This window comes from Malaclemys terrapin, chromosome 7 (assembly GCF_027887155.1).
Source record: "Malaclemys terrapin pileata isolate rMalTer1 chromosome 7, rMalTer1.hap1, whole genome shotgun sequence".
Classification (NCBI taxonomy): Eukaryota; Metazoa; Chordata; order Testudines; family Emydidae; genus Malaclemys; species Malaclemys terrapin.
The window spans coordinates 126,046,483-126,068,274 of NC_071511.1; the positions used below are offsets into that span (position 1 = coordinate 126,046,483).

The window sequence follows — 21,792 nt, forward strand, 5'->3', positions numbered from 1 at the left end:
GCTGCCCCATGGCAGGCCGAGCCGCAGCTAGCCCCAGGGCAAGGGAAGGTCCCTTCATCGTAGGTGCCGCCACCGTGTCTCCCGGAGACGAAATCCTTCCCCTGCAGCGCCGTCAAGCCCGTTTCAGGGGGGCTGGCAGCCAGGACGGGAGGGTCTCAGAGGAAGAGACGAGAGAGAAGCAGGAGCTTGGCCCGGTGGCGGGGCCGGCGGAGGCTAGATTACGTTGTCGAAGAGCTGCATGGATCTCATGATGTTCTCGTCCTGCAGGGGTGGAGGAGGAGATGCATCCGCTGGCCAGGTTCTCCCCCCAACCACACCCTGCACCCCAAACTCGAAGCCGTGCTCAGTGGGTCTGCTGGGACCTCGACTCCGACAGCAAAACCCGTGTCTAGGGTCCAGTGCCCCCCAGACAGAGGGTCCCCACTCACCCCCCAGAGCACCAAGCTGGCATGCTGTGGCTAAGGCCAAGGCTTGTGGGCAAAGCGCTGGGGGCCTTTAAAGGCTGAGAAGAGAGGGCGCCCCCAGCTGTACGTCTCGTTGGAAAGGTGACATTTGGCCCTGCGCCCACTGGCACTACGCCAGGCTACTGGCTCTTAGGGGAGTGCATCGGGCCCTGCCCCACTTCCCACACAGTCCTGGGGCCCCTCAGAGATCTCTCATCCAAGCACGGGTCCTGCCCGGCCTCGCTTAGCTTCTCCGCTCTGGGAGGAGCAGCCGGGCAGCAGTGCCCAGGAGGTTAGGGGCAGAGGCAGGGGCACTGCGGGGTGAGGAGCCGAGCGGGAGAAGGGCCCGGCCCAGGAATGAGCTGTGACTTTACCTTCTGACACGACTCGATGAACTCCTCGATTGTGACCACCCCGTCCTTATTCCGGTCCATCTTCTGCAAACAGACCCAGCGTCACGGAGCCGGCAGCGGGTCCAGGGAGAGGGTGCATGTGCCCAACAGGGGACAGCCCCCCACTCTGATCCCTGCCAGGGGGACAGCCCCCCCCCACTCTGATCCCCTCCCGAGGGGGACAGTGGCCCCACTCTGATCCCTGCCAGGGGGACAGCCCCCCCACTCTGATCGCCACCCGAGGGGGACAGCCCCCCACTCTGATCCCTGCCAGGGGGACAGCCCCCCCACTCTGATCCCACCCGAGGGGGACAGTGCCCCCCACTCTGATCCCACCCGAGGGGGACAGCCCCCCACTCTGATCCCAAGGGAATCCCTCCTGTGTGGGCTGCATTTGGACTAAGAGGAAGCGACATTCCCAGCAGCCCGAGTAGCATCTGCCCAGGACGGGGCTTTCCGTGGGCTGAGAGAGCCCAGGGTGCCCCCCAGGTCTAAACCCCAAAGCCCCGTCCTGGGCAGATCCAGGTGAGCACAGGGTTAATCTCGGGGGAGGAGGCAGGTCTGTGGGTAACAAAGCCCAGGGGTACTCCAGGATCCTCGTTAATTCCCCCAGGAAATGAGAAGGGAGCTCACAGCTCCCGCTTCAGGGCGCCAGCCAGTGGCAGGAGGGGTTCGGGTTGGGAGCCTGCCAGGGGGCAGCTCACCCCACAGGGAGGAGCCCGGCACCTCCCTCAGCGTGGAGCCAGGACGCGGGGCTGGATGGAGCCTGGGTCTGATCTGGGCCTATGATCCCCTGGGGCTTTCCCCCTTTGGGGCAGCGTGGACAGAGGAGGGGTTCACCTGGGGCTTCCCCCCTCCGTCTCTCTATGCTGCTCTGAGCAATCTCTCCTTTGCCCTCCCACCTCCAGCCCCCTGGGCCCTTCCTCTGGTCACTGACTCCTCTCCCTGCTCCCAGAGGGACCCCCGAGCCGGCTCCACATGTCTCACCTGGAAAAAGTTCTCCACATGCTCCCGGGGGGCCTCCTCACGCATGGCCGGGTACGTGTATTTGCCCATCATGTCGTAGATGGATTTCATGATGTCCAGCATTTCCTGGAGGGAGGGGCCCAGAACCGAACAATTAGCAGCACTGGCCCCATAGAGAGGCCCCCATGCCCCTCTGCGGGAGGCACCTGGGCCTCCCACCTCACCCATCAGCTGGGGACGCTCTGGGCAGCTTCTGGTGCCAGCCAAGGGAACCAGAGACACCCGCACCGGGAGGGGGTCAATCAAGTGACATGGCAGGATTGCAACCCCCTCCCCCTGCCAGGGAGAGACGACGAGCTGGGGGGCCCGGGATGGAAACTGATTATTGCCCACCCACAATGGCAATGTCCACCGAGGGGGACAGTGCCCCCCCACAATGGCGATGCCCCTCAATCCCAACCCGCAGCCCCCTGCTAGCCCAGCCCTGGGCTCCCCCGCTCCAGCTCTGCCGGTGCCCCTCAATCCCAACCCGCAACCCCCTGTTATCCCAGCCCTGGGCTCCCCCCCCACCCACAGCTCTGCCGGTGCCCCTCAATCCCAACCCGCAGCCCCCTGCTAGCCCAGCCCTGGGCTCCCCCACTCCAGCTCTGCTGGTGCCCCTCAATCCCAACCCGCAACCCCCTGTTATCCCAGCCCTGGGCTCCCCCCCCACCCCCAGCTCTGCCGGTGCCCCTCAATCCCGACCCGCAGCCCCCTGCTAGCCCAGCCCTGGGCTCCCCCACCCCAGCTCTGCCGGTGCCCCTCACTCCCGACCTGCAGCCCCCTGATAGCCCAGTCCTGGGCTCCCCCACCCCCAGCTCTGCCGGTGCCCCTCACTCCCGACCCGCAGCTCCCAGCTCTGGCTCCCGCTACCTCTGCTGAAGCCCCTCAGTCCTGCCCCCCCCAGCCCTACATCTCCTGAGATGAAGTGGCCCAGCAGTGTCAGTGTTTCCCAGTCCCCGCCCCCTCCTTCCCCCCCAGCTCCCATCTCTCTCACACCACCTCTTTGGTGATGCAGCCGTCTTTGTTCAGGTCATAGAGGTTGAAGGCCCAGCTGAGCCGGTCGTCTATGGTGCCTCGGAGAATCACGGACAAACCGGCCACGAAGTCCTGTGGACAATTGGGGGTTACAAAGACAGACGCTCTCACAAGACCCTGGGCCATCAGGGTACAGAGCATAAGAAGGGCCAGACGGGCTCAGACCAGCAGCCCCCCAGCCCAGTGTCGTGTCTTGGACAGTGGCCGGTGTCAGATGCTTCAGAGGGAGCGAACAGAGGAGGGTATTTTCAGGTGACCCTGAGAACACCCCAATGCCAGCTGGCCCGCTGATGTCATGATATGTACCCAACAGGCGGTAACGTAGCACTGTAAAACGAACTCGCTGATCATGAATATTCTTGTGTGATGTATGAACGGTGCCCCCACAAAGGGCCACATAGCTCTGTGCTGGAGAGAGGTTCTCGAGATGTACCTGCCATGCACCGCCTAAACCCCGCCTGCTGCGATTCTGTTTCCAAGCGCATCACCTGGCACTTCACAACACGGGATATCAGCTGCCCCTTGTCACCCAGCCTCCCAGTTTTGTGAGATCCCCTTGTAACTCTTCGCAGGCTGCCTTGGACTTTACCATGAGTAATTTTGCATAGTCTGCAAATGTTGCCAGCTCACTGTTTACCCCTTTTTCCAGATCATTTATGAATATGTTGAATAGGCCTGGGCCCAGTACAGACCCTGGGGACACCACTATTTACCTCTCTCCAGTCTGAAAACGGACCCTTTGATCTCATTAAACTGGGTGACTGGGCAACAAAATGGCAGATGAAATTCAGTGTTGATAAATGCAAAGTGATGCTGTCATGGAGTGTGGGGGAGGCAAAGCCCTGCACCCCCGGCTTCCTGCGATTCACCATGACTCTCAGCCAGCCAGTAAAGCAGAAGGTTTATTAGACGACAGGAACACAGTCCAAGACAGGTCTTGCAGGCACAGACAACAGGACCCCCTCAGTCAGGTCCATCTTGGGGGGCCAGGGGAGGCCAGGAGGTCTGTCTGGCCTCCTCTCCATTTCTCCAGCCAGCTCCAAACTGAAACTCCCTCCAGTTCACAGTGTCTCCCTCAGCCTCCCCCCGGCTCCTCCCCCAGCCTTTGTTCAGTTTCCTGGGCAGAGGTGTCACCTGGCCTCCAACCCCTTCCTGGGTTCTCATGTTACGTGTTCAAGGCCAGTCTCCCATCCCCCAATGCAGACTGTCCCAGCCAAACTCCCCTGCAACCTTCCCAGGCCAACACTCCCCACTCAGCATTCAAAGACCACATTAAGAACATTCCCACTTCGTCACAGATGCACATTGGAAAACATAATCCCAACTATACATATAAAATCAAGACTAGTTCTCTGAAAACATCCACTCAATGTGCAGCGGCAGTCAAAAAAGCTACCAGAATGTTGGGAATCATTAAGAAAGGGATAGATCATAAGACTGAAAATATCATATATAAATCCATGGTTCACCCACAGCTGGAATACTGTGTACAGTTCTGGTCACCCCATCTCAAAAAAGATAGATTGGAATTGCAAAAGGTTCAGAGAAGGGCAAAAAAAAAAAAATGATGAGGGGGATGGAACAGCTTCTGTCTGAGGAGAGATTAAAACGACTGGGACTGTTCAGATTAGAAAAGGGACGACTAAGGGGGGATATGAGAGAGGTCTATAAAATCATGACGGGTGTGGAGAAAGTGAACAGGGAAGTGTTATTTACTCCTTCTCATAACACAGGAACCAGGAGTTTCCCAATGAAATTAATCGGCAGCAGTTTAAAATAAAGGAAAGGAAGTATTTCTTCCCACAATGCACAGTCAACCTGGGGAACTCCTTGCCAGGGGATACTGTAAATGACAAAAGTATAACTGGGCTCAGAAAAGAACTAGCTACATTCCCGTAGAACAGGCCCAGCAATGGCTATTAGCCAGGGTGGGCAGGGATGGTGTCCCTAGCCTCTGTTTGCCAGTAGCTGGGAGTGAACGACAGGGGATGGCTCACTCGCTAATTGCCCTGTTCTGTTCGTTCCCTCTGAAGACCCTGGCACTGGGCTCATTGTTCTGACCCGATCAGGCCTTTCTTCTGTTTGTTCAGATGCTCAGCACAAACAGGCAGTGAAACCGCGGCGCTTCGTCTCCCCTGTGCCTGCTAACAGAGATTGCACCTTCCGGGAGAGCACGGCCTGCGTTTCCCCCCAAGAGAGGGGCAGGGCGAGGTCTAGGGATCTCACAGCCTGATGGACTGATCCTCTTCCTTGTGGAAAACGCGGCTCGTTCCTGATCACCCCCCGGCCCCCAGGTATCTCTGAGTCATGGGGTCCCCAGGGGCTTCTGACAGGCAAACACTGGAACCTCATCCCTGAGCCCCCAGCACGACTCGGCATTATCCATCATCGCCTGGCCTGAGCTTGGACTGTCATCTGGGTAATGCAGGATTGCTTGGGGCTTGGCACCACAACACCCAGGCTGTCAAGAGAGGAGCCCCAGAGAGCCACAGGGGGTGGCTGGGTCTGGCAGCCCCAATAAAAGCTGCGTTACCAGCACTGCCGTGCCCAATAGGTCAAAAATCAGGAGTCAGGTGGGAAAAAATCACAAGATCAGCTTAAAATTCTGGGGTTCTGGTTCTTTGCCTTCTGACGTCTAATGGCCTTTAAGAGTCCCATTTGTAGGCTTTTCTCCCGACCAGGAGGGCTAGGAACTTGCTGTTTCGAAGACAGACACTGAGATTCTCACGTCATCACCTGACTCCAGGAGCTAGGGCGTTAACACCAACTAGTGCGAGACTCGCAATTGCTAGTGAGAGTTGATGATACTCGTTCCGCCCGAGTCCCGACAGCATCAGACTCAAAGGCTCTATCCCCAGCCCCCGGGTCCCGTCCCAACCAGGTAGGTGCAGAGCCTCACCTCAAAGCTGATAGAGCCGTCATGGTCGGTGTCGAACGCGTTGAAGAGGAAAGCGGCGTACGTGCCGGAGTCTGCGGGAACAGCCAAATGGAGAGAGTCACACAGGGACAGGACTTACTGACTTCGACCCGGTGTCTGAATGACTTGATATTAAGCAAGGAACAGAGCCAGCTTTCGGATGCCGACTTGGGGAACTCACTGCCACAGGAATCCAGACAGCCTCAGTACTGCACCTGGCTAATTTGGTCATAGTCATTCTAAACTACATTAAGGGTGATCCACTCTCATGCTCCAGGGCCTTAGCTGATGGTGGCAGCCTCCGCCCCGCACGTGGTTGATTTCTTTTCACCCTCCTCTGAAGCATCAGGCAGCAGCTAGAGAGAGACCCAGCACTAGCCCAGGGAGACCCATGGCCTGAGCATGTGCCACTATCACATTCCCTTGTAGAGTGCACCAGGCCACCAGGAGGGTGCAGGTGGGGGTCAGTGCACAGCGATTGCCTTGGGGAGAGCACTGAAGCTGCAGAAGTTGGCTCCAGGGATGCTGGAGACTACACGCCTGAGCTGCTCTAACACGCTCTGACCCTCTGAGCCCCAGCGGCTCCTTGTGAGCAAGCCCCTCCCCCTCCCCACGGCCTGACCCCCCCTCCAAAACCAGAGCTCCTCTTTGAGAACGTGGGGCAGGAGCCACCACGAATGGAGGAGCAACTGCACCTGGCTTGGCTATTTGCATGGCCAGGTACCCGACTTGCACAGGCAATCACGGCAATTGCACGTGCAAACTAGCTGCACATTTTGCTTACACAAAGGCAGCCTTACATTCCTGGCCCTCTGCGCCCGAGTGTGGGGGTGAGGGAGCCACCTCTGGGGTGACCCCCCGCCCATGGGGACTGTCCCGCCCTGAGCCCCGTTTTGCACCCTGTAGGAGCCAGAGTTGAGAGGGGAGCTCACCTCCCTGCGGGAAGAACTGGGAGTAGATCTGTTTGAAGTTCTCTTCATTAACGAGGCCAGTCGGGCACTCCTGCCAAAGGGAAAATCACAGACAAGATCATCCCCCTCCAAACAGCCAGGGCTGGAATGGTCTGAGCACAGGACGGGGAGCCGGCTTGCCTGAGCTCTCCTCGGGAATCTCTCCCTCCGGGCCCTTGGGCCGGTCATGTCACCGCTCTGTGCCTCAGTTTCCCCATAGACTCCTGCCTTCCCCCTCTGGTTGAGCTCAGGACAGCATGTCTCGGTGGGGGGGGGGGCAGGCCCCAGGGAGTTCTGGGTCACAGACCCTGTCCCAAAGGGCTCCCAGGCTAACTCCAGCTTGTGACGAAGTGGGGGATTTTCTTGTTTGTTTTCTTGTTTTCGGTGGGGTTTCAATGGTTTGCATGCGGAGTGGGTGGGACTCAGTTTCCCTGGGTGTTACTGGTTTAACAAGGGGAGGGGAGAGGGAGTTTGTTGTTACAGAGGACCAGAGAGGGAACGTGAGACCCCAGCCAACAGCCTGGAGGATGGACACCCCAGCGACCGGACCCGGAGACCCAGCTCAGGAATCGCACCGGTTTTGGCCAGTGGGAGGACAATGGGCTGCAGAGTGAGGACCCAGTGACCGAACCAGCCGGTTCCAGCCAGAGGACAGAAGTGAGGAGAGGAGGCCCCAGTTTACAACCCTGGTTACCTGGAGAGAAGACAATGGGCAGAGGTGGGGTTTGGAGCCGGGGATCTCAGAGGCCCAGCTGGGAGCAGGGGGGCTCCGGGCTGGAGAGGGGGAGCAGGCAGAGCCCACCTGGATTCAGGGAGACTGGAATGTGCTGGGCTGAGGGAGTCCAGGCGTGAGGCCCTGAGAGTTTCCTGTGCTGGGTTCAATCGTTCAATAAATCCTCCTGTGTTACGCTGGCTGAGAGTCGCTCCGGGCTAGAGATCAGGGTTGCATCAACCCCTTCGGGGGGTGGAGGCCCCGGGGGTCCAGAGTGAGGGGACTCCCTCGGGGGGCCCACGGCAGAGACAGACGTGCTCAGGCTCAGAGAGGTGCGGCTCCAGGAGATGGAGGGGCCTGACCCCGAGAGAGAGTGGACCCCCGAGAAGGGCTGTCGCACTGAAAGGGGCACCCCCCCACGGACCGCATGGGGCCACGAGTGGGCACGATCTGTGAGTTCGTGACACAGCTCCCACCCTCCAAAGCTCTGTCTGTCTAGGAGCTGCTTCCCCCACCACTGGAATGCAGCCACCTCTGGGGTGGAAGGCAGCAACTGGGTAAGAGCGCACCCACACCACACAGCCCCTGCATCCTCTAGGATCCCAGAGCTCTGGGCAAACTCTAGACACACATCCCTATTGGAAGACAGCCACTTCTGGGGTGGAACATGGCAAACCACCAGCCCGCAGCCTGCTGCACTGGAGTGGGAGGGGGGGTGTTTTGGGAAATGCCATTGGAGCCTGTGGTCTGTTGTGTCTGGCTGAACAGACTGTGCCTCGGGGCCGCCGATCTCATCAGAACCCCCCCTCGCCCCGCTCCGCCCCCCAGAGCAAAGGACCTCGAGTGCAGCGACCCACCCAGCAGGCTTCTCCCACCAGGGTTTGGCCCTGGGCTGCCGGGCACCTCAGGAAGTTCATTAGCTCCCTGCCGTGGCACCAGCCCCTCCTGGGCAGGCTCCTGCAGGCACCAGAGGGCTGGGGCCACGTCTCGGCTGCATGGGAGCGCAGCTGGAGAGGGGGTTCTGGGGGCAGGGGCCGGAGGGGGAAGGGGAGGGGGTGCTCAGGGCAGAGGCCGGAGTAGGGTTGCCAACCCTCCTGGATTGGCCGGGAGTCTCCCGGAATGGGCTTCTATCTCCTGGTTGCTATTGAAAGCTGTCTGGGAGATTTTAATCGGCCCAAAGTCCGGTCGGCAGCACAGCGGGGCTAAGGCAGGCTCTCTACCTGCCCTGGCTCTTCACGGCTTCCAGAAGCGGCCAGCGTGTCCGGCTCCTAGGTGCAAGGGCGGCCAGGGGGGCTCTGTGCACTGCCTCTGCCCCGAGCACCAACTCTGCAGCTCCCATTGGCTGGGAACCGCGGACAATGGGAGCTGTGGGGGCGGTGCCTGCAGGCAGGGGCAGCGCGCAGATCTGCCCGGCCGCCCCTGATCTTAGGAGCCACAGGGACATGTCGCCGCTTCTGGGAGCCGTCCGAGGTAAGTGCCACCTGGCCGGAGCCTGTCCCGCACCCCTTCCCGCACCCCAACCCACAGCCCTGAGCCTCCCTCCCAGAACTTGCACCCCAATGCCCTGCCCCAGCCCAGAGCCCGCCCCCAAACTCCCTCCCAGAGCCCGCACCCCACCCCCTGCCCCAGCCCAGAGCCCGCCCCCAAAATCCCACCCAGAGCCCGCACCCTGCACCCCAATGCCCTGCCCCAGGCTTTTGAAAGTGAGTGAGGGTGGAGGAGAGCGAGCAATGGAGGGAGGAGGAGGGGGGATCAAGTGAGCAGGGGCGTGGCCTCAGAAAAGGGGCGGGGCAATAGTGTTTGGGTTTGTGCGATCAGACAGTTGGCACCCTAGGCGGGGGGGAGGGGAAGCTGTCGCTGGGGCCAGAGGCAGCCCCCCCCAGGCAGCCCCCCCGGCCTGCCCAGTGACTCACGTTCTTGAAGCCCCGGTACAGGACCTGCAGCTCCTTCCGGCTGAACTTGGTCTGTTCCTGCAGCTGCTCCAGCCCCTCGGGGCGATGGCAGACGGTGGAGAGTTCGAACTCGTCCTCTACGCTGTCTGCAAGGGGGAGAGCAACTCAGAGCCTCGGCGCCGGCTGCCCCCTCCCGAGCCCCCCGCCCCACGGCGCCGGCTGCCCCCTCCTGAGCCCCCCCACGGCGCCGGCTGCCCCCTCCCGAGCCCCCCCACGGCGCCGGCTGCCCCCTCCCAAGCCCCCCGCCCCACGGCGCCGGCTGCCCCCTCCCGAGACCCCCCACGGCGCCGGCTACCCCCTGCCGAGCCCCCGCCCCACGGCGCCGGCTGCCCCCTCCTGAGCCCCCCATGGCGCCGGCAACCCCCTGCCGAGCCCCCCCCCACGGCGCCGGCTGCCCCCTCCCGAGCCCCCCCACGGCGCCGGCTACCCCCTGCCGAGCCCCCACCCTACGGCGCCGGCTGCCCCCTCCCGAGTCCCCCCACGGCGCCGGCTACCCCCTGCCGAGCCCCCGCCCCACGGCGCCGGCTGCCCCCTCCCGAGACCCCCCACGGCGCCGGCTGCCCCCTCCCGAGACCCCCCACGGCGCCGGCTACCCCCTGCCGAGCCCCCGCCCCACGGCGCTGGCTGCCCCCTCCCGAGCCCCCGCCCCACGGCGCCGGCTGCCCCCTCCCGAGACCCCCCACGGCGCCAGCTATCCCCTGCCGAGCCCCCGCCCCACGGCGCCGGCTGCCCCCTCCTGAGCCCCCCCATGGCGCCGGCTACCCCCTGCCGAGCCCCCGCCCCACGGCGCCGGCTACCCCCTGCCGAGCCCCCGCCCCACGGCGCCGGCTGCCCCCTGCCGAGCCCCCCCACGGCGCCGTCTGCCCCCTGCCGAGCCCCCGGCTCCACAGCGTCGGCTGCCCTCTGCCGAGACCCCTGCCCCCTGTCACCAGCGACCCCCTCCCGAGCCCCCCTCATGGCACCGGCTGCCCCCTCCTGAGCCCCCTTGGTGCCGGTGACCCCCTGCCGAGCCCCTGCCCCACGGTGCCGGCTGCCCCCTCCCGAGCCCCTCCCATGGCGCCGTCTGCCCCCTGCCGAGCCCCCTGCCCCACGGCGCCGGCTGCCCCCTGCCAAGCCCCCCCCATGCTGCTGGCTGTCACCTCCCAAGCCCCCCCACAGCGCCGGCTGCCCCCTGCCGAGCCCCCCGCCCCATGGTGCCGGCTTCCACCTCCCGAGCCCCCCCACGGCGCCGGCTACCCCCTCCCGAGCCCCCCACCCCATGGTGCCAGCTGCCCCCTGCCGAGACCCCCGCCCCCTGTCACCAGCTGCCCCCTCCCGAGACCCCCGCCACCAGCTGCCCCCTCCCGAGACCCCCGCCCCCCATCACCAGCTACCCCCTCCCGAGCCCCCCTCATGGCACCGGCTGCCCCCTCCTGAGCCCCCTTGGTGCCGGTGTCCCCCTCCCGAGCCGCCCCCACGGCGCCGACTTCCCCCTGATGAGCCCCCCCCATGGTGCCGGTGACCCCCTCCCGAGCACCCCCACGGCGCCGGCTGCCCCCTCTTGAGCCCCCCATTATGCCAGCTGCTTTCGTAGGGCCCAGCCGTGGGCTCAATCACAGGAGAGGCAGCTCCCCCCATGCGCCCCCCCAGGGAGCCGCCTCACACTGGCACTGCCCGGCCTTGGGCTGCCAGGGTCTGGCTAGGCTGGGCAAGGCAACATGGTTGGGGGGGGGCTCAGCGCCTCTGGGCCGCAGGCCCCCGTGGGGGGGTGGTTGGCGGCAGGGTGGGAGGCAAATGAGCTCATCCCCAGGGTCTGCTGCCCCCCCAAACCCCACATATCCGGTCTCTGCGCGGCCCCACCTGGGGCTCGGTTGGCCCAAGGGGCTGGACTGCAGAGAGCCGGGCCCAGAACGAGCGACTGGCACAATCGACGTGGGGCCCCTGCTTCCTCCCCCTCTTTCACCCTCCTGTCCCTGCCCCCTGACACCCAATCCTCCCCCCGCCTCCCCGTCCTGCCCCCTCGCCCCCTAATCCTCCCCTCCAATCCTCCCTGTCCTGCCCTCTCACCCCCCAATCCTCCCCCTGCCTCCCCGTCCTGCCCCCTCGCCCCCTAATCCTCCCCCCCGCCTGCCCGTCCTGCCCCCTCACCTCCTAATCCTCCCCCCCGCCTCCCCGTCCTGCCCCCTCGCTGACATTCGCGCACATCAGTGTTCCCAGTAGGCACCAGCTGGTCCCTCCTGACCCTTCCCGCTGGAGGGGGATTGCAGATTTTAACATCGATGCCCAGTTTGGATGGTGCCGAGGAGAGCCCCCCTGCAACTGGCACAGGCTCCCCTCGGCACGGCACCTGGGGCTCTGGATGGGCCTTCGTGATGGAAAGGACCAGTCAGGCCAGTGCTTCGCTGCGCCTCCCCTGGGGCCCCAGGACACCAGGGTGGAAGCACCCAGGCTCGGAGCATGGCCAGGACCCTGCTCCCAGCAGATCTGGACATTCCCTTGCAGGGCAGCGTCGCTCCGCTGGTTTTAGCCGCTGGACACCGGCTGGGGCCTGCAGAACACGCTGACCCCGGGGAACGGGGCGGAGAGGCGCTCGAGCCGGGCTGCGTGTGGACAGGGTGGCGGAAGCAAGACCCGAACCCAAATCCAGCCAGTAGCGCAGAGACTGGGCCGGGCCCCACTGAGACCAGTGGCACAAGACCAGCCAGGAGGATGGACGGGTCGGGAAGGAGCCAAGACCTACGTGCTGCCCCCCAGCCTGGCTCCCTGGGGCGACTGCATGTTTACGGGGGCTTTGGCCAGTCCGGCTGGTAGCCCCCCAGGTCTGCCTGCGAGATGCTGCTACCCTAGGCCCACGCTCCCTGTGCCAATGCATCACCCTAGCCCTGTACGCCCCAGTCCATCCCCGGGGCCTGGGGCAGGATCGCCCCGGCCATATCCCCGCGGCCCGGCTGCATGAGGGGGCGATGGGGCCCTTGTCCCCCCCGGGGCCACACACACACAAAGGGAAGAAGCGGCACTTGCTTTCGCTGACTGAGGGGATGGATTGGGGCCCGCAGCAGGGCAGCAGTTTGAGGAGTCGCTGCTTCAGGGCTTTTTTGGTTTGGCCGGGCGGGTTGCCTAGAAAAAACAACAATCACCAAGCAGAAGAGTTAACAAAGCCGCAGCCCGGCCCCTGCCCCACCCCCAGCGACGAGCCAGCCATGCCAGACCCGGGCACTGCGGGCCGGGGGAGACGCATGCAGCCGGAGAGCAATGGGGCAGCAGAACCCAGGTCTGCCCCCGGCTCTCCCCGAGCCCTGTGGGAATAGGAACAAACCCTTTGCCTGCCCACAGCCCCACCCATATTCAGCCAGCCCAGTTTTAGCTTGGAGGGTGGGGAACCAGCTGGGTAGCTATTGGGCTGCAGGGTCCGAGGGATTTTGGGGTGCCCATAGGCAGATCTCCCCTTAGCACAGAAGGAGGGGGTCCCGGCTTTGCTATTGGGGAGAGGAGAGGCTGTTCCCGCTCTGGAGCGGGCGATAGGCTAGCTTGAATTTTCAGGCTTGCTCTGGACTGGATCCAGAGAGGCCATTGGCATCCAAGGTCGACCCTGTTTGTGCGTTGGTCCCGGGAGAGTTGGGGAGTTACGCAGGAGCGGGTAGTGTCTGTGCGCAGTCTCGGCTTGGGCCGTTCGGAGACGTAGCACACGGACTGTGGTTGCCCACAGGTCGGGGGGGAGGTGCCGCTGGCCAGGAGCTAAGGGGAGGGGGCAGAACCGCTGGCTTTTTTCACAGGGAGGGAATTAGCCATTGGCACAGCCTCACCAAGGGAGCGGGAGAATGGCGAGATGGGCTGGCCCAGCCAGGAGCTCTGGGCTGGAGGCTGGTGGCTCTCTCGGCTGGGTGATGCTGGTGGTTAGACTGACTGGACGGTAAGCACAGCCCCTTCTAGCCTTCCCAGCTGGGACTCTGAAGGCAGAAGGGGGGAAAGAGGAGGATGGTGGGGCAGGAAGGGGCAGTGGGATGGACACTCTGCTGGGACAGGCTGGGACTGGAGTAGCCGGGAGCTCCCCCCACAGCCAGCTCCTGCCCCACTCCCCACAGCGCCTCCTGCTGGGAGAGGCCGGGCTGCAGTAGCCAGGACCTCCCCGCCACAGCCAGCACCCCGCCCTGCTCCTCACATATGAATGATAGGGGAGGCCATGCTGGTGACAGTCCCCAGGGACACGCCTGTAACTCCCTGTGGGCAAGCACACCACAGAATCGCCCGGGTCAACCAACAGCTCCAAGCCACTGGCCTACGAGCCAGGGAGGGGGGCAGGACAGGGGCTCTTCCCCCAGGAGGAGGCCCTGGCCCCACTGAAATCAATGTCCATCAAGGACACCAGGGTCAGGGCTTCACCCCCTGATGGCAGCTCGGCCCATGGGTGGGATTAGACCCCTAATGCCAGGGCTTCTGGGTCACAAGCGATCGCCAGCTGTGGGCTTAGGAGGGGAGCTGGGCCAGGGCATGTGGTAGGGGGTTGGGGCCTGCCCCAGCATCCCCAGGGAGGTGCAGAAGCTGGCGAGGCTGGTCAGGGACGGCTAAGATCCCAGGGGATCGGTGCACGGAGGAACTGACCATGTCCGAGACAGGAGTCTGTGATTTCAGACTAGCGGCCACTGATGGCTCGTTGTGAGGCTGGGGGGCGAGAGGCGCTGGCCAGGGAGGGGGAAGCTGCTGCGAGTGGGGCTGGGTTTGTTCCTTTCCCCACACACGACGGTTGTTTTAAAATGAATAAAACACAAAACAGAGCCGCACAAAGTAAACTGCAACATGCAACTTGCACAGCACGGCGGGCGGGGGGATGGGTGGACGGGCGGGCGAACGGACGGGCAGGCGGATGGGTGGACGGGCAGGCGGGCAGACAGATGGGCAGACGGGCGGACAGATGGGTGGACGGGCAGGTGGATGGGCGGACAGGCAGGCGGGCAGGGCGATGGGCGGATGGGTGGACGGGCAGGCGGGCGGGATCAGACCCGCAGGGCCCTGGTCTGAGACAGCCAGAAGGAGCCGGGCATAAGGCTGCCACTGCTCCGTGGGGCCTTGACAAGGCACATGACAGCATCAGACCCCACAAGAACCCCCCGGGCTTCAGATGTGGAAACTGCCACCGTCCCCGAGACTGATCTGGGCCAGAAACGGCTCAATCCTCACCCCCGGGGACTCCAGAGATGGGACTCTGGGTTCTGTGCTGGGACGGAGAGTCCAGGATTAATGTGAGCCAAAGAGCTGCACCATCACCCCCAGCTCTGCCGGCGCCCCTCACTCCCGACCCGCAGCCCCCTGATAGCCCAGCCCTGGGCTCCCCCCTCTGCCGGTGCCCCTCACTCCCGACCCACAGCCCCTGCTAGCCCAGCCCTGGGCTCCCCCCAGCTCTGCCGGTGCCCCTCACTCCCGACCCGCAGCCCCAGCTAGCCCAGCCCTGGGGTCTCCCCTCTGCCGGTGCCCCTCACTCCCGACCCGCAGCCCCTGATAGCCCAGCCTGGCCCAGCATCCTTGCTCTTGAGCAGTGCTGCTCTCACTCCCAGCTGTCCTCTCGGCCCTGTCAGTAGTAAGGGCCTGTTCTGACTCCATCTTCCCACTCTGCCCTGGACCTCTGCCCTACACCCCCCTGCCCAGGGCAGTGCCCCCCAGCACTGCTGCAGCCCCCTCCAGGGTTCCAGACACCATTCCACTAGCTCCTTCCTCTGCTGAATTCTGACATGGCAGGGAAGGGGGTACATGTGTCTCCGGCCCCCCCATGCAGCTCCCTGCACTGAGCTGTCCCTGCTGCGGGGGGGAGGGGGGCAAATCCCGGGCTTTGTAGGGAGGCTGTCAGGAGCCAGGCAGCACAGACACCCCACAAAGCAGCACCCATCTGCCCTCCTTGCTTAGCGTCTGGGCTTTCAGCAGTCGCTCGACCCCAAATGAAATCCTTGGACTGGGCCCCTGCCCCTCCCGCTGGCACGCCCGGGTCTGCCCACCCGCGGCCTCCCTGTCCCCGCGGCCCCTTCGGGCTGTCTCAGGCCAGCTGGCTCAGAGCGCAGCAGCCTCCCCGGACGACACGGACAAGAGGGGACAGAGCAGCACCAGGACATGGCCCCCCCGAAGGAAAGGAATGGCTGCGGGTGGGGGGGGAGAGGGTGGACACTGATGCTGACAGGTGCAGTGTCCCTTGGGGCTCCCTATGCACGGCGCTGTCCTGCTCCCTGTGGACACGGGACTCATGGGACCCAGGTAACCCTCGGCCCGGGCGGGCGGCGGGGGATTCCCTGGGACCAGCAGGTCGTCACAGACGCTGAGCAGTCCTCAGGCACGACGCTGCCGCGACCAGCCCGGGCTAGATTTGAACCAATGTCCTACCGGTCTGTGCCCGTGGCTGAGCCTCAGTCACCGCGCCCGGGGGCGCTGGCACGTCCCCAGAATGGCAGCTTCCCTGGTGGAAATGGCTCAGTGTTTGGGCGCAGGCAGGGGCCCTGGGCTCCAGAGGCCGGGCCCGGCCGGACGCTGCTGCAGTGCGGGGTGACAGGACTCAGGGAACCCCGAACTCTAGTACTGCAGAGATCCGTGCGACCCCTGAAATTCGAGCTCTCCCTGACAAGGCCATGTGGCGACGGGAACGTGGGGCTCTGGGGTCATGGCTCAGGGTTATATTATTTCTTGGGAAAACTGCAAACAACACATTTTCATTTCATTAAAAAAAAATGTCCTGAATTTTCGGATTTCTCAATGAACCGGTTCCAAACGCGACTGAACCAGGAATGGGTCACCTGGGGAGTTTCCCACTTTCTCTCTTCCACCCCTGTTTGCTAGTGGAAGAAAAGTGTGTGGGGGGGGGGGTTAGAAGAAGAAAACACCCCAAAGCTGATTTTGATTCTAAATGATTTTTTTCTGTTTCCAATTTCAGACAAAAAAGGGGAAATTTCACACAATAGAAATGTTGGGTGGGAACATTTTAATGTTATTCATAAAGTCACTTTTCATTTAAAAAAATCGTCACCTACAAAAACCCCCTCTGACAAAAACAATTGTCAACCAGCCCTAGTCAATTTCTTCCGGATTAAATTACCAGCCCTGCAAACGCCCCTGAGATCTGAAACACAAGCTGGGTCTTTCCTGGCGTGTGCCTGGTGCGATCCGACTGGAGAAGCCAGCTCGCCCTCCTGGGGCTGTCTCTATGCTTGGCCAGACTATTCATTTCTGTCTGTCTGGCAGGGAGCAGATCTATCTTGACACAGCTGCTTTTCAGGGGCTTGACCTTGCAGGGGGAAAGGGACCCTGCACCGTGCAGGTGAAATTCACCCGAGGGTCAGCACAAGTCTGAAAAGGCGTGTGCACCACACTAACGCCCAGGCCTTGTCGTAGGCAGAGCGGCGAATCTCACCGGGCTAGTTCTGTGCCCTGTTCTCAGCAGGGTTGTGGGAATTCACCTTACCCAGGGACAAAAGGCGACCCAAGCAATGCAACGCAGAATGGTTGTGCATCGCACCACGGGGGCAGGACATCCAGGAAGGACGGGCGGGGGAGGGGGGAGAGACAGAGGAACCATCACACACAGAGAAAGATGCAACAGAGAAGAAACCCCGGTTGAACTCACAAAGGCAGCAGGTAAATGCACGTGCAGCAGGTCAAGTCGAGTGCAAGTTACACTTTAGTTTGTAAAAATAAAGAAGAAGAAACAAAACACATGGACATTTCGTAAGGCTGGAAATCGAACAGGGCCAGTTCCGGGGGGCCGCGAGGAGGGGCTAATTTCAGCACATGCAGCTTGACAACAGAGGGGAGGGCGGTTGTCGGGGTTGGGTTGGTTTTTGCTGTCCTGGCTTTTGCTCTCCCCTTGGGCTGGATGGGCCCGTCGGGGGTTAGCCTCTGGTTGTGTCTTTTCTCTCTACACAATGCCGAGGCCACGAGGAAAGCACAGGGGCCCGGCTGGGTTCCAGATCCCCCCTGTATTAACTACCCGACGCCCAGCTGTGGCTCCGTTAGCGTCTGCAGCAGAAGGCAGGAAGCCCATGGGGGGCCTCTCCGACGATTCAAAGGGATCCTACCCGCCCACGACACGTCGCCCGTACACCGGGTCACCAGACTGTTCTTTACTGAGCCCGCGTCACACCCCGCACGCACGGCCTGCTTCCCGCCTTGCCACGCCCCATTAAACCTAGCAAATAACCAGCCCCAGACGTGGCTCAGGGAGTATTTCAGCTGCCACTGGGAAGCCTGTAGGGTTAAACAGCCTGTCACTTCCTCTGTGGTGCCCAACAGCTCAGTGGTTTTGCAAAAGAAACAGACATGCGAGCGCACAAGCCTGCACCCTGGCCGATGCCCCGCGTGAAACGGAACCTCCCAGCACTGTTCAGGAGGAATCTGATTCCCAGGGCACGTGGGGAAGGAAGCAGAGACGCCGCGAGCCACTGTGCCTGGCTGAATGCAGGCAGCGCCCTGTCCCTTCTAACCAGCCGGTGGGTAGCTGGTGGGTCTGGTGAGTGGCTACTTACTGGTGATCTCTGCCAGCCTGGATCGGTGGGAGCCCAGCTCAGGAGTTCGCTCTCCCTATCAGCCTGGAAAGGTAGTGGGTCCCAGCTGGGATCCCATCATTACGAGGTAATCCCCATTCCCCCTGCAGCGCGGCTCTGGGCCGTCCCCACGCCTGCACCCCCAGGATCAGCCGCTCCACACCTAGCCGAATGCCAAGCCAACTGGACAGCGGCCTGGCTGGTGCCCCAGGGCCCTCCCCGGAGGCACAGCCTGCAAAGCCACTCGGGACATCCCAGCCTGGCCTGCGCGTTGAGGATCTCCAACACCCACTGACGTCAACGGGCGCGGCAGCTGTTCAGCACTGGGCCGCATGCACGTGAGGAACCAGCTCGCAGCAGGGAACTCAGCCCTCAAAAGGGACCCTACGAAAACAAACCAGAGCCCCAGACCAACCCTGCGCCAGCAAGCCAGTGTGCAGAGACCAGGCGCATACACGCACTGCACCAGCCCCCGCTACAATGCCAACCAGCACACAGCTCCCCCTGCTCTTACAACCAACCAACCACTGGGCTGAAATGGCGCGCGATGCCTCCGCCCTGGAGCGGCTCGACGGGGCTCAGGTCTGGCTCCCCTGAGCCCCCAGCACTCGATGGCTAGTGCCCCGCCCAATCCACATTACTGTCACCCCCGTGCCGCTCCGCACCATCGCAAACCGGGGCCCGTTGCACCCAGAAGCCGGCTGCCCCCGGGCACTCGGTGTGTCCTGCACTGCGCCGACCCCTTCACCCTCCCGACCCGGCTTCCCTGCTCCCAGGGCCGCGTTCGACTGCATGGCCCCTGAGCAGCTCGGTCACGCCCCCTTCCCCCCCCCCCCCGCTCTGACTCCGGTGACCGGCTGCCCCTCGCGCCCCCGGCTACTCCTCTCTGGGGCGCCCGGGCTGAGACCGTGGCCCCTGCACATCTCCTCTAAGGGTAGGATGTGGCAGGAGTCAAATCCAGCTACTTTTATACGGCTGATGCCCAATTCCCCCCCATCCCCTTGCCCTCCACCCCACCTTCCCCCCTCTCAGCCCCACCAGCACCCGGCTCATCGCCCGTCATCCTGTGCTCCATCCCCGGCTCATCCCCCACCATCCTCAGCTCAGCTCGCCCAGCCTCTCCGATCCCCCAGCTCCCGCAGAGCTGGGCCACAGGGACTGCGGGTGCGTTTCCGGAGCAGAGAGGAACTCGGAGCCGAGGAACCAGGCTGAAACGGAGCGTGGCCAGAGCAGCCATCAAGGGCAGTGGGCAGCATCAGCTTGGTCGGGAGAAGAGGTGGAGATCGACCCGCTAAGGTGATGGCAGAGGGAGGATTATGGGGGAACTTTCCAGCTCCCACCCACTCCAGCCCCATCGCTCCAGCCAGTGCAAATAATTCTCCTGCGCTGTAAAATACCCGAACGAGCCATAGCTGGGTTAAGTCACCTGCGGCGGGCAACGCCTGGTTACAGATTCGGGGGGGAAACGATACAGGACCCGCTCAGGACTGGAGTGAGCTGCCGAGGGAGGCCGGGGAGCTATGCAGGGCTAGGCCAGGGACAATGAAATCCGCCATGCGCCACACCCGGCACTTTGCACGGGACAATTCGGTGAAAAAGACACAAATGTGCAAAATGTTTTGGGTGGGGCCGAATCTGCCATTTTGGTCTGGTAAATTTTGCCCAGCTCTACTGAGAGCCTGCAGGTCAGGGTGGGTTCACCCTGGGGCTCCAGGTCACCCACCTGCTCACGCCACCCCGTTCAGCACCTCCCCGCCCAAAGTCCTTTGCAAATCACAGCTAAGTCCCCTGGGAACCCCTGTCCCAGCAGGCAGCCTTGGGGAGAGAAGCACGGAGGTTTTTCCTGCTATCCGACAATGCATGTGGCCTCAGTTAAAAGTATCGTCGTTCCTTTCAGTGCCCATAATTCCCCCAAGGTCACACAGTGGCAGAGTGAACCCAGGAGTCCGGACTAACCACGCTCCTTTGCCATAGAGAACTCGCCACACAGCGCTGCCGGGCAGCTACACCAAGGACGGCTGCCGGGTGGCGTGGAGTGAGCTAGGAAGCCACCTGCTCAAAGGCCTGGGTGAGCAGCTGGAGTCAGACCCATCCACACCCGGTGCTGGTGGCTGCAGGGAGCGATGCTGATCAGAGAGCACTTAGGACGCGGAAGCGGGGGAAGCACTTTAGGGTCACGTGCCAGCCCTCTAGACCTGGTGAAATCCCACTGGATTCCCGGGCAGAAAATAAAACATCCCTCCAGCTGTTTTCTGTGCTAATGGAGGGCAGGGAGGTGCGCGCTTTGTAACTTGCACAAAGCGAAGCTTCCTGCAATAAGGCAGCCGCTTGTTCCTGGAAAGCCAGACCCTGGCTCTCTCCCTGCGGGGGGCTCACAAGAAACGTTTTGGTGGCCTCAGAGTGCGGCCACCAACTCTGGCCAGTAGCCGCTCTGAGAACTGTTCCTAAAATACTTAATTAACTTTAGAAAAAGCAAATAAATCTGCCCCTAGACACGTCCAGATCAGTGCCGTTGATCTATGTGGGGTTATTTTTTGCAGACTCAATAATAAAAATCCCATCCAGTTGTCGCTATTCTTTACTGGCCCTAAACAGACCAGAGACGCAAACAAGGGGCTTTGCATGTCCTTGTCTTTTCTGTTGTTGTTTCTTTTGGGGGTTTTGGCTGCTGGTTTGTTCTTTAGGACTTGCTGGCTAGTAAGTCTGCTGCTGTGAAAACGGATATTTGTGTTGGTTAATTTTGCTTTTCACAGCAGACTTACTCAGCCCTGGCAAGCCAGGGGGCAAATTAAGCCCTGAATGGAGGGGCGGGTAGAGAGGCGGCGGGGGCAGGGGCAACAGAGGGCTGGGGGAGGCAGCGGGTGTCACGGAGTATTGGGGGACTCAGGGCCCTGCACCCCCGGCTTCCTGCGATTCACCATGACTCTCAGCCAGCCAGTAAAGCAGAAGGTTTATTTGGATGACAGGAATACAGTCCAAGACAGGTCTTGCAGGCACAAACAACAGGGCCCCCCTCAGTTAGGTCCAGCTTGGGGTCCCAGGGCATGCCAGCCCACCCCCCTTTGGGGGGGTCAGAGCCATCTCTGCCTCCCAGCCATCTCTCCAGCCTGCTTCCAGCACTCTGCTTTCAGCGACCCCTCCCACAGCCTTTGTCCAGTTTCCCGGGCCCCGGAGTCACCTGACCTCCAACCCCCTCCTGGGTTCTCATGTTACAAGCTTAGGTATGTTCCCTCGGGCCGACTCCCATCCTCCGATGCAGACCATCCTAGTCACACTCCCCTGTCAGCATTCCCACACCCCAGCAAGAACAGTCCCAGTTCGTCACATCTCTCCCCCCTTCGAGACCGAACTGAGCAGGGTCACTTTAGCCAGTGACCTGGGGAAGTTCGAACCTACCCCCGTTCCCATGGATGCCCCCGCATCCCTCCAGTTCCTTGGTGGGAATTACACCAGGCCCCTTCAGTTTCACGCCCCCCCTTAGGTCGGGGTGCTTGATGGCACTCGCAGTTCGCATGTGGGAAGGTTTATGCGGCCTGTGCCCTTTTCCCACCCCCATACCTCTGGGGTTCCAACTGGGTTGTGGTCTTCTCCCAGCGCTCCAGTCTGGAGGTCTGTGCTTTGGGCTCTCTTGGTTTAGAGCCGCCCTTTTAACCTTGGCCACCCTCTGGAAAGGATCCTTTATGCTGGGCAAGGGTCCTAAAGCTGTTTTCCCCTTGTCCCAGGCCTTCCTCCCCCTCTGACAGGGGTCACAGGATCCGCAGTACTGTCGGACAGTAACAAAGACCCCAGGCCAGTAAAAGCTCCGTAGCAGCCTCTGCTGGGTACGCCAGGTTCCCTGGTGCCCTGAGAGGGGAATATCATGGGCCCGTGTAGATCAATCTCTGATAATTT

At 62.4% G+C, this 21,792-nt stretch overlaps 1 protein-coding gene across 6 annotated transcripts in view; it reads right to left on the minus strand.

Moving 5' to 3' along the window:
- Positions 1 to 144: 144 nt before the first annotated feature.
- KCNIP2 (potassium voltage-gated channel interacting protein 2) overlaps positions 145 to 21,792 on the minus strand; it is a 119,821-nt gene continuing 98,173 nt past the window's right edge. For 5 of the 6 annotated variants that reach the window (XM_054035658.1, XM_054035659.1, XM_054035657.1 and 2 more), the window contains exons 2-8: positions 9,371 to 9,495; positions 6,728 to 6,797; positions 5,778 to 5,848; positions 2,843 to 2,950; positions 1,823 to 1,927; positions 818 to 880; positions 145 to 261 (exon numbers count right to left, since the gene is read on the minus strand). In XM_054035658.1, coding sequence (XP_053891633.1) covers positions 214 to 261; positions 818 to 880; positions 1,823 to 1,927; positions 2,843 to 2,950; positions 5,778 to 5,848; positions 6,728 to 6,797; positions 9,371 to 9,495 — 590 coding nt within the window. In that variant the 3' untranslated portion in view covers positions 145 to 213. Of the gene's footprint in view, positions 262 to 817; positions 881 to 1,822; positions 1,928 to 2,842; positions 2,951 to 5,777; positions 5,849 to 6,727; positions 6,798 to 9,370; positions 9,496 to 12,409; positions 12,506 to 21,792 lie in introns of all 6 variants that reach the window. The other variant, XM_054035654.1, reaches the window with a different exon arrangement.